The following is a 12,559-nucleotide window of genomic DNA, read 5'->3' as shown; positions in this document are numbered from 1 at the left end:
TGTAAAAACTTATTGAGAACTGTGTTAGAGTATATGGGAACATGGCCTGTGGAGTTGTATTGTTGGCGTTTGATTCTAGGCTTTATTATTAGTTAATTGTGACTTTTGGCAAATTACTTGCATTTTCTGTTCCAGTTTCCTCATGTATAAAACAGGGGTGATAATAGTAGCAAGGGTTTTATGAGGTTGAATAAATTAATAGATATGAAGTATTTACAACTGTGCCTGGAACATGGTATGTTTTATGCTATCGTTGTTATTTCTGTGAAAAATGAGGATTTTGCTCTCACATCTCCTAGCCATAGCTGTCCTGACACTTTCCTCTTCCTGCCTTCCTACCAGTACAACCAGTTACAATTTGTGTTTAAATTAGGGTTTAGTATGTATTATCTAACCCTATAGATATTTTTCAAGAATTGCCATATGGTGTGTTAGGGCCATATTTCCTTTCTTGCATGATTTTTGTTTTTCCTGTGATTAATAAGTACTTTTTTTTTTTTGGTTTAGTCTTTTAATTTATCATGATGGACTATCTTTCACTGTGCATTGTTGAGGACATTATAGTTTTGTTGAAGTTTTCTTCTATATTTCATGGGGTCTCATTTTGCTACCTAATTATTTTAGGTTCTGGCTCATTCTCAAATCTTTCTTCAGATGCCTTGTGATCCTTGACTCTGTTCACATTTGAAGGTGCGACACTTTAAAAACTGACTGGGAGCTAACTGTGTGTGGTCTGGCTCTGTTGGCTAGTGGATTTCCATGTAGGACAACAGGGCCACTTTTTCAGTGAAGGAACTCGCAAATATTAGAATCCTGTGGGTACTTTCTCTTTGGCAGATCTGTTTTCTTTGAGGGAATTCCTGGGGATGTAAACCTGACCCCTAGAACGGTGGAAGGCAAATGGTGGAAAGTGGCTGGAAGGCATTGAGAAAACTTAGACAAACTGTTTTCAGTACAGGGCCTCCTATCCTTAGCTGTTTAGATCTCATAGAGTCGTAAAACATAAAGGTTCCCTCCAAAACATAAAGGTTCTTTGCTATTTGTGGAGAGATCTGTGGGTTCAAGTGCTACTGATACAGCTTCAACATTGCCCTGGACCCTTGTTTCAGACATATTGAATATCTGATGCTTTAGATAACCTGAGCCTTTCTGGGGGTCTCTAGCAAGTCTGCTTGTTTCCTGTTACCAGACCACCCTAAGGAGCCCCTGTCAGTTTCAGCTTTCTCTGGACTAAGTCAATTTTTGTTTGGTGACATTCCATATCTGCTGTTGATTTTTCTCTTTTTTTTTTCTTAAGGATATACATACACATATGTACATAAACACATCCCCACACATATCATATGACTGTACTTATTAAAAGAATTGCTGGAATATATAGTTATAGTATCTAGCATTGAGATATTCAAGAATGAAAACAAGAGTAGTGGAGGAAAGATGAGGGATATATATTGCAAAATGATCACTGCACATAGTTACAAATTCTTTTTTCCCTGTGATGAGAACTTTTAAGATCTACTCTTTTAGCAACTTTCAAATATGCAATACAGTATTATTAATTATAGTCACCATGCTGTACATTATACCCATGACTTATTTATTTTATAACTGAAAGTTTATACCTCTTGACCCCCTTCAACTATTTTTTACACACTCCCAACAACCAGCCACCAATCTGTTCTCTGTATTTATGAGCTTGGTTTGACTTTTTTGTTTTCTTTTGTGTGTTTGTCTTAGATTCCACAGATAAGTGAGATCATATGGTATTTGTCTTTCTCTGACTGACTGACTTAGCGTAAGGCCCTTGAAGTCCATACGTGTTGTTGCAAATGGCAAGGTTTCATTCTTATGGCCAAATAATATTCCATTGTGTATATACCACAATTTCTTTATCCACTCATTCATCAAGCGACAATTAGGTTGTTTCCATATCTTGGCTGTTGTAAATAATACTGTGTTGAACATGGGCGTACATATATCTTTTTGAGTTACTGTTTTCCTTTGATTAAGTACCCAGAAGTAGAGTTTCTGGATCATATAGTACTTCTTAATTTTTTAAGGAACCTCCATACCGTTCTCCATAGTGGCTGCACCAATTTGCATTCTGACCAACAGTGCACAAGGGTTCCCTTTTCTCCACATCTTCACCAACACTTGTTCTCTCTTGTGTTTTCGGTAATAGCCATTCTGACAGGTATGAGGTGATATGTCACTGCGGTTTTGATTTGCATTTTCCAGCTGATGAGTAATGCTGAGCACCTTTTCATGTACCTGTTGACCATCTGTATGTCTTTGGAAAAATGCATATTCAGATCCTCTGCCCATTTTTTAATCAGATTGGTTTTCTGCTGTTAAGTTGAAATGAGTTCTTTTTATATTTTGGACATTAACCCCTTATCAGACATATGATTTGCAAATTTCCTCCCGTTTGGTAGGTTGCCTTTTCATTTTGTTGATGATTCTCTGCTGTGCAGAAGCTTTTTAGTTTGATATAGTCCCACTTGTTCGTTCTTGCTTTTGGTGCCTTTGCTTTTGGTGTCAAATCCAAAAAATCATCACCAAGACTTATGTCAAGTTGCTTATCACCTGTTTTCATCTAGGAGTTTTACAGTTTCAGGTCTTACGTTCAAATCTTTAATCCATTTTGTGTATGGTGTAAGATAGTGGTCCAGTTTCATTCTTTTTTGTATCTGTTCAGTTTTCCCAACACCGTTTATAGAAGAGACTGTCCTTTTCTCATTGTATAGGCATACCCCCTTTTATTGTGCTTTACTTTATTGTGCTTTGCATTTTTTTAAATAAATTTATTTATTTATTTTTGGCCGCGTTAGGTCTTCGTTTCTGCGCGCGGGCTTTCTCTAGTTGGGGCAGGCGGGGGCCGCTCTTTGCTGCGGTGCGGGGGCCTCTCACTGCAGCGGCCTCTCTTGTTGTGGAGCACGGGCTCTAGGCTCACGGGCTTCAGCAGCTGTGGTCCGCAGGCTCTAGAGCGCAGGCTCAGCAGTTGTGGCACACGGGCTTAGTTGCTTCACGGCATGTGGGATCTTCCTGGACCAGGGCTCAAACCCGTGTCCCCTGCATTGGCAGGCGGATTCTTAACTACTGCGCCACCAGGGAAGACCCTTTTTTTTTTTTTTTTTTTTTTTTTAACAAATTGAAGGTTTGTGGCTACCCTGCATCAAGCAAGTCTACTGGCACCATTTTTCCAACAGTATTTGCTCACTTTGTATCTCTGTGTCACATTTTGGTAATTCTTGCAATATTTCAAACTTTTTCATTATTACCTTATTATATCATATCATTACTATTAAGGTGATCAGTGATCAGTGATATTTGATATTACTATTGTAGTTAGTTTAGGGCGCCACGAACTGCACCCATATAAGATGGCGAACTTAATTGATAAATGCTGTGTGTATGTGTGTGAGTGTGTGTGTGTGTGTATTCAAACTGCTCCACCAACCTGCCATTCCCCCATCTCTCTCTCTCTTTCCTTAGGCCTTCCTATTCCCTGAGAATAACACTATTGAAATTAGGCCTCTAACTGTTCAAGTGAAAGGAAGAGTTGCACATCTCTCACTTTAAATCAAAAGCAAGAAATTATTAAGCTTAGTGGGGAAGGCATGTCAAAAGCTGAGATAGGCTGAAAGCTAGGCCTCTTGGCCAGTTAGCCAAGTTGTGAATGCAAAGGAAAAGCTCTCGAATGAAATTAAAAGTTCTACGCTAGTGAACACACAAATGATGAGAGAGCAAAACATTCTTATTGCAGATATGGAGAAAGTTTTAGTGGTCTGGATAGAAGATCAAACCAGCCACAACGTTCACTTAAGCCAGGGCCTCATCAAGAGTATGGCCCTAATTCTCTTCAGTTCTATGAAACCTGAGAGAGATGAGGAAGCTGCAGAAGAAAAGTTTGAAGCTAGCAGAGGTTGGCTCATGAGGTTTAAGGAAAGAAGCCATCTCCATAACATAAAAGCAAGGTGAAGCAGCAAATTATCCAGGGGATAGATCTGGCTAAGATAATTAATGAAAGTGGCTACACTAAACAACAGATTTTCAATATAGATGAAATAGCTTTACATTGGAAAAAGATGCCATCTAGGGCTTCCATAATTAAAGAGTAGAAGTCAATGCCTGGCTTCAAAGCTTCAAGGACGGGCTGACTCTCTTGTTAAGGGCTAATGCTGCTGGTGACTTGAAGTTGAATTCAGTTTATTTACCATTCTGAAGATCCTAGGGCCCTTAAGAGTTTTGCCAAATCTATTCTGCCTGTGCTCTAAAAATGGAACAACAAAGCCTGGATGATAGCATATCTGATTACAGTATGGTTTACGGAATATTTTAAGCCCTCTATTGAGACCTACTGCTCAGTAAAAAGATTCCTTTCAAAATATTACTGCTCATTGACAGTGCACTTGGTCACCCAAGAGCTTTGATGGAGATGTACAATGTGATTCACGTTGTTTTCATGCGTGCTAACACAACATCTATTCTGCAGCCCATGGATCAAGGAATAATTTTGATCTTCAAGTCTTATTATTTAAGATATACATTTTGTAAGCCTATAGCTGCCATATATGGTGGTTCCTCTGGATCTGGGCAGAGTAAATTGAAAACATTCTGGAAAGGATTCATCGTTCTAGATGCCATTAAGGACATTCATGATTCATGGAAAGAGATCAGAGATCAAAATATCAACATTAATAAGAGTTTGGAAGAAGTTGATTCCAACCCTCATGGATGACTTTGTGGGACCCAAGACTTTGAGGGGTTCAAGGAAGTAACTGCAGATGTGGTAGAAATAGAGAATTAGAAGTGGAGCCTGAAGATGTGACTGAATTGCTGCCATCTTATGATAAAACTTTTAAATGGATGAGGAGTTGCTTCTTACAGATGAGCAAAGAAAGTTTCTTGAGATGAAACCTATTCCTGGTAAAGATGCTTTGAAGACTGTTGAAATGATGACAAAGGATTTAGAATATTACTTAAACATAGTTGATAAATCAGCTGCAGCGTTTGAGAGGATTGGCTCTAATTCTGAAAGGAGTTCTCCTGTGGGTAAAGTGGTGTCAGACAGCATTGCATGCTACAGAGAAATCGTTTGTGAAAGAAAGTCAATCTATGTGGCAAACTTCATTGTTGTCTTATTTTAGGAAATTGCCACACTCTAACTTAGAGCGGCCACCACCCTGATCAGTCTTTGAGGCAAGACCCTCCACCAGCAAAAAGATTGCTGCTCACTGAAGGCTCAGATGATGGTTAGCATTTTTTAGCAATAAGGTTTTTAAATTAAGGTATGTACGCTGTTAGACATAATGCTCTTGTGCACTTGATAGAATACATTATGGTGTGAACATAACTTGTATATGCACTGGGAAACCGAAACATTTGTGACTTGCTTTACTGCAATATTCACTTTATTGTGGTGACCTGGAACCTAACCCACAGTATCTCCAAGTTATGCCTGTAGATTCTTGGTTGCTTTGTTGTAAATTAATGGAGCATATATATGGGTTGGCTTATTTCTGGGCTCCCTATTCTCTTCCATTGACCTATGCATCTTTTTCTGTTTTGATTACTATAGTATTATAGTTTGAAATCAGGGTGCATGATGCCTCCGGCTTTGTTGTTCTTTCTCAAAATTGCTTTGGCTATTCAGGGCCTTTTGTGGTTCCATACAAGCTTTAGGATTGTTTGTTTCATTTCTGTGATAAATACTGTTGGAATTTAGACAGGGATTGCAGTGGATCTGTAGATTGCTTTGGGTAGTATGGACATTTTAACAATATTATTTCTTCCAGTCCATGAGCACAAAATATCTTTCCACTTATTTGTGTCTTTTTCAGTTCCTTTCATCAGTGTCTTATAGTTTTCAGGATGCACGTCTTTCAGTTCCTTGGTTAAACTTATTCCTAAGTGTTTTATTCTTTTTGATGAAGTTGTAAATGGGATTGTTCTCTTAATTTCTCTTTCTGATAATTCTTTATTTGGGTGTAGAAACACAACCTTTTTGTATGCTTATTTTGTATTCTGCAATTTTACTGAATTTGTTTATTCTAGCAGTTTTTTGGTGTAGTCGTTTTCTATATATAATATGTATCTGCAAATAGTGACAGTTTTACTTTTCCCTTTCCAGTTTGCATGCCTTTTCTTTTCTTTTTCTTTCTTTCTTTCTTTTTTTTTTTTGCCTAATTGCTACTTCTTGATCTTTAAGTGTTATGGCATTAGTTATTGACTTCCCATTGTGTTCAGTGGAAAGTTAGCCCTCTTTCTTCCTCATACCTTTTATCGTAAATGTATGTATGCACTTCCCATCCTCTATAACTTCCCAATAGATTGGTTACATCAGTATTCGAATGTTTACATCATTATGACCATGTATGTTATTCTGACCTGTTTTTCCTTATGCATTTGTCTTACTCTGTCCCTTTAACTCTTCCTAGACCCCCATGGCATCCCATTCCTATGCCTGTCCATCACAGCAGAGCTCCTTGAACAGCCATCTGTCCTGTCTTGCTCCACTTCCTTCCCTCCATTCTCTCCGCTGTAGCCACTCCAATCGGACTTTTGTTTCTACCACTCCATTGAGAAGACTCTTGTCACCATTGATCACAAATGGCCCGCATCTTGGCCAAGACAAAGATTAAGTCTAAGTTTGCATCCTACGCAACCTTGCCTCAGCTTTTGACTGAGTTTAGCTACTCCCTCCTTGAAGCGCTTTCTTTGCCTTGTTTCTGGGATACCACACTGACCTGATTTTCTTCCTGTGTCACTGTCATCCGTTCCTGTGTTTCATTTGCTTATTCCAGGCCTTCCAGTTTTCCCCTCACAAATGCTTGAGCTCCCCAGGGCTCTCCTCTGCCCCCTTTTCTTTGCTTTCCTTAGGTAAACTAATCCTTTGCTATGGCTTTGAACATCACCTATAGGCTGATGACTCAAATGTCTAACAGTGGCCCAGAGTTCTGTAGAGCTCCAGACTTAGATACCCAGTTGCCTATTCACCATCTGCCTTTGGGTGTTCCAGTAAGCATTTCGAGTGTTACACGGCCACAGCCAAACTCCAGGTTTCCATCCCCCACGAGATCCTCCGGTCCACTTCCTCATCTCAGTACACGCTGCCGTCCAGTTGCTCAGGCCAACAACCTACCAAATCTTCCTCGGTTCCTTCCTTTTTTTTTTTTCCTTTTCATCTCCCACATCCAACCCATTATTACCTTTTGGCTTCATTTCAGAAACCTATCTGTAATTCCTCATGTCTCCCAGCTCCATTGCTACAACCCTAATGTGATTTCTACCTGAATCACCAGCTGCTTCTTCATAACTGGTCTCCTTATTTCCCTCCTTCCCTGGTCCGTCCACCATCCCACAGAGCAGTCAAAGAGACACTTTTAAAGAATGAATCAGATCATTCACTCTGCCTCTTAAAACCTTCCCGTGGCCCCCTGTTATGCCATGAATTAAACTCAAACCCCATCTTGAAGCCTTGAGTGCCCTCCCCGATCTGAGCCCTGCCTATCCCTATTCTCAGCTCGCCATCTCCTGCTGTTTTCTGGGGACGCGGGCCTTCTTCCTGCTGCATCCTCCTTCCATCTCAGGGCCTTTGCTCTTGTTCCGGCTTGTTCTTGCAGAATGCCTTCCTCCCCCAGTATCTTCCCTTAACTACCACTTTCTGTTTCAGTTCCAGCTCAGATGTTACTCCAGACAGAGCGCTGTCCTGACTCAAGTAAAGCAGCACTGTTATTACTAAATCACACTCCTTTTTTTTGCAGTGCGCGGGATCACCCCCCCTTTTTTTTTTTTTTTGCCACACTCCTTTTTTACCTTCTCAGTGGCACCTCTTGTACCTGAAACTATATTAATATGTTTTCAGAGTTTCACTCTAGAATGTAATTTCCCCCTGTATCCTGAGCCCCTTGAATAGTTTCTGGTACGTGGGAAGAATGTTGACTGACCGATATAATTCCTAAGACAAAAGCATCAAAAATGCAGTCCGTTTTTGAATGCTTCCTTTACTTTTTGTATATGAACGTTGTTCTCTTTCTCCGTCAGGAAACAGAGAAACAACAATTTTTAAAATAAATTTATTTATTTATTTATTTTTGGCTGTGTTGGGTCTTTGTTTCTGTGCGAGGGCTTTTTCTCTAGTTGCGGCGAGCCGGGGCCACTCTTCATCGTGGTGCGCGGGCCTCTCTTGTTGAGGAGCACAGGCTCCAGACGCGTAGGCTCAGTAGTTGTGTCTCACGGGCCTAGTTGCTCCGTGGCATGTGGGATCCTCCCAGACCAGGGCTCAAACCTGTGTCCCCTGCATTAGCAGGCAGATTCTCAACCACTGCACCACCAGGGAAGCCCAGAAACAATTTTGACTGGGGAACCTTTAATTTGTTTAAAGCAGTATTTCAAAATGCTCCAAACTCCTAGCACATTAAACCTAACCCTCCCATGTTCAAATATAAGTACAAAAAATATACATTCAACGTAAATTGTATGACTTTGGGATAAACCCTTTCTTTCTCTATATCTCAGTTAGGTAAGAGTTGACCACCAGCTTTTTATAAATGTTATGTGCGGTTTATGTCGTAAAGGTTTACATCATCAACCATATTTGAGTTTTAAATGTTGTGTTATTATGCAACAGAGTTTGCTTTATGAAGGTATTTAACTGGGAATAGAATCCAGTGTGTGAGCAGATTCACCATCAAACACGGCTTCAAGATTTTAACTGATTTTTCTCCATATGATATCTTAAAGGGAGGTAATTTTTTTACTTTACTTTCGCCTGTTAGCATAATTTTTTAAATTGGTATAAGCTCCAAATCAGTGGAAATATGTTAGTCTAAATAATAAAGGGGGAAAAAAAACCCTAGAGAACCTAACCAGTAATTTATTTTACAGGTAGCAGAACTATTAAATTGTATATTGCTTACACTTGTCTGGCACTTCTATCCCTGCTAATACCAATTTAATTTGACCACTCTTTGGTTGAAATCCTGTTAGCAGAGTTTCCAGAGAGCTCCTGTGCTTAGACCATTTTTTAAGTATTTGGCTTTGTAGTTTCAGTGAATGGCTAGCTTTTAGCTCTAAGGAAGTAAGCTCCCATGACATCAGGAAGATTTAGCTGGGGGGTGCCAGAGGGGAGAGGGTATATGTGGGTGGGTGTCTAAGCTACTTCAGAACATCTGTATATTGCTCTGGCCCCTGGGGAGAGGGTGTGTCTGGATGGAAATGAATAGAGACTAGGTTGGATGGAACTAGTTATGCTGAGACCTACATGTGACAAAGGTGTCATGCAGATCATTTTCTAAGGATATTTTTGGAAAACTTTGGTAAAATTTCCAAATAGACAAGTTCTTCCTATCCCTTCTTCCTTAGCCCTGTCTCCAGGATTTGATGCTTTCTTGTGATCTCCGTATAGTCTGTCTCTCTCTCTCTCTTTTTTTCTTTTGTTGTTCTTATTGGGTAAACTCTTTGCTAACTGTACAGACATAAAATTCTTACTACTGATTTTAATTTTTATTTTGTATACAATTTTTAAAGGTTACACTTCATTTAATTATTACAAAATATTGGCTATATTCCCTGTTTTGTTCAATACATCCTTGTAACGTGTCTTACATCCAATAGTTTGTACCTCCTATTCCCCCACCCCTATATTGCCCCACCCCAGCCCCGTAACAGCTAGTTTGTTCTCTGTATCTGTGAGTCTGTTTCTTTTGTGTTAGACATTCACTAGTTTATTGTGTTTTTTAGATTCCACATATAAGTGATATTATACAGTATTTGTCTTTCTCTGTCTGACTTATTTCACTTAGCATAATGCCCTCCAAGTCCATCTTTGTTGCTGCAAATGGCAAAATGTCATTCTTTTTTATGGCTGAGTAGTATTCCATTGTATACATATACCACATCTTCTTTATCTGTTGATGGGCACTTAGGTTGCTTCCATATCTTGGCAATTATAAATAGTGCTGCTATGAACATTGGGGGTGCATGTATCTTTTCGAATTAGTGTTTTTGTTTTTTTCAGGTGTATATCCAGGAGTAGAATTGCTGGGTCATATGGTAGTTCTATTTTTAGTTTTTTGAGAAACCTCCATACTGTTCTCCACAGCGGCTGCATCAATTCACATTCCCGTCAACAGTGTACGAGGGTTCCCTTTTCTCCACATCCTCGCCGATGTTTGTTATTTGTGGTCTTTTTTTTTCTTTTTTTTTGTGGTACGCGGGCCTCTCGCTGTTGTGGCCTCTCCCGCTGTGGAGCACAGGCTCCGGACGCGCAGGCTCAGCAGCCATGGCTCACGGGCCCAGCCGCTCCACGGCATGTGGGATCTTCCTGGACCGGGGCACGAACCCGTGTCCCCTGCATGGACTCTCAACCACTGCGCCACCAGGGAAGCCCTGTGATCTTTTTTTTTTTGGCCATGCCACATGGCATGCAGGATCTTAGTTCCCAGATCAGAGATTGAACCCGCACCGCCTGTATTGGAAGTCCAGGGTCTTAACCACTGGACCACCAGGGAAGTCCCTATTTGTGGTCTTTTTGGTGATAGCATCCTGACAGTTGTGAGGTGATATCTCATTGTGGTTTTGATTTGCATTTCCCTGATGATTAGCGACGTTGAGCATCTTTTCATGTGCCTACTGGCCATCTGCATTTCTTCTTTGGAAAAATGTCTGTTCAGTTCTTCTGCCCATTTTTTAAGGGATTAATATCCAACATATGAAAACAACTCGTACAGCTCAACATCCATATAGTCTCTTAAACTGGCCTCTCAAACGTTTTGTGTGGAACCTGTTTCCCTTTCACATTTGATTTGCTGAGGCTATCTCAGGTTATGGACTCTCAGTTATAAAAGAGCGTCCTTAACCACCCCTCCCCCCACCCCCAGAAAGAATCCTTTTAAAGATTGTCAAGCCCTCAAATAATTGGGATGTGTTTTGTCTGGGTGCCTTTTTAAAGTGCTTTCCATCTCCTCCAGATTTCTCCTGTCTGGTCCATGGGCTTGTCAGTATCAGTACTGGCCAGCCTGTAGCTCCACATTTATACTTCCCATGTAGCTATTGCTCTTTGCTCAGATTAAGGAGGAGAGAGGAGAAACAAAGATGATGGCTGTACACCGAATATTCAGACTAAGACTGTGTGGTTCACGGGAGGAGAGGCTCTGCTGTATTAACTTATTACCTCTGCTCTTCGAAAAGCCTGTCTTTGGTTTGATTTATAATGTCCTCTGTGCTTCTGTATTTTAACAGGGCAGCCCTGTTTTGTATCGAAATGTTCATTCTTTAAGAGAACAAATATCTGCCTTCCAGTCAGCTTTTCACTCCATAAAGGAAAACGAGAAAATGGCTGACTGTCCTGAATTCTCAGAGACGGAAGGAGAGTTCAAGATCACAGGCTCAAGTGAGTAGAAAGAAGGGCTTTAGTATTTATTCAGACCATGCTCAGTATAAAGATTTAGTTCTACAGTCTTTTCTGAGTAGAGCTGTATTTTTCAATAGGGCCTACCATTTAAAATTTGGGACATTTCACACAAAAATCTGGATTTCTGGTTTCTCTTGAAAAAATATAATATCAAGCACTCCTGAGCCTACGTCTTACATATCCACATGGCCACAATTAAGTGCTAAGTGTTAGAATGTCGAAGCCAGTGGGCTCATTTCATCTTTAGAATAGGGCACATGGTAGATTTGAGTGCACAAACCTTGATTTTTTTAGAGGATTATTATTAAGTTTGGCAAGCATTTAAATGAATACCAAACTCCCAACTCTGATATTATAAACAGATATGTTCAGCGTGACATCTTAATAGCCTGCCATATTCTTTACCATAACTTTTAGATTGTAATTTATTTGGTAATTCTTTGTCACTTTTGATTTTTCCAATTGCAAAGCATTTCAAACACCAGAACTAGACAAAATCTTGGTCTTGCTGTAACCACCATAACCCTAAGGTTCCAAATGGTTTTGTTTGCTTTCTTGAACTATCTTCAAGTACATTTCAACACCTCCTTGGGTGCAGGGCATTGTTACTCAAGACAAATCCAGTTCATCTACCTCTGCAGTACATGACCTGCTCTGATGTACTCATTTGTATTTGTAATTTGTAACTTACCTATTTTTTAGTTTTTATCTGAGCTTTTAAGTATTTTATTTACATCATTACTAAAGTTCTGTAGACAATTAAATTCCCTTTTTGTACCTAGGAAGAACTGTGGCTGTATTTTTCATAAAATCGTACATGGTCAAAGCAGAACCAATATTAGAACATAACCACATCCTTTAAAATGTTCAAAAGAAAAGGTTTCATTCTAAACTTAAAAATAGAATGAGATACTATATCAAAATTGCAAATGTATCTTGGAGTATCTTTGTACATTTTAAAGTCTGAAAAAAGTCAATTCTAATAATTAAATTTTTAGCAGTCATGTTCTTTTACTTTTCAGTTAGATTTCCCTTTTGGAATAAAAAATGTACTACTAGAGTTTTCATTGATAAAGTATTTAGGCTCAAGCATTAAATTTTACTAAACTTAGGATGTACACAATTTTCAAATGATGCTGTAAA

General features: G+C 39.5%; 1 protein-coding gene across 1 annotated transcript in view; it reads left to right on the top strand.

Annotated features, from left to right (window-relative positions):
- The window catches only part of CDCA2 (cell division cycle associated 2), a 53,890-nt gene that overhangs the window by 4,204 nt on the left and 37,127 nt on the right, over window positions 1-12,559 (top strand). The window contains 1 exon segment of the mRNA XM_089912793.1: window positions 11,245-11,395. Coding sequence (XP_089768919.1) covers window positions 11,245-11,395 — 151 coding nt within the window.

This window comes from Delphinapterus leucas, chromosome 6, assembly GCF_059928025.1.
Source record: "Delphinapterus leucas isolate spDelLeu-1000000601 "Yukka" chromosome 6, BTC_Dleu_Yukka2, whole genome shotgun sequence".
NCBI lineage: Eukaryota > Metazoa > Chordata > Mammalia > Artiodactyla > Monodontidae > Delphinapterus > Delphinapterus leucas.
This window is presented reverse-complemented; position numbering and strand designations above follow the sequence as displayed.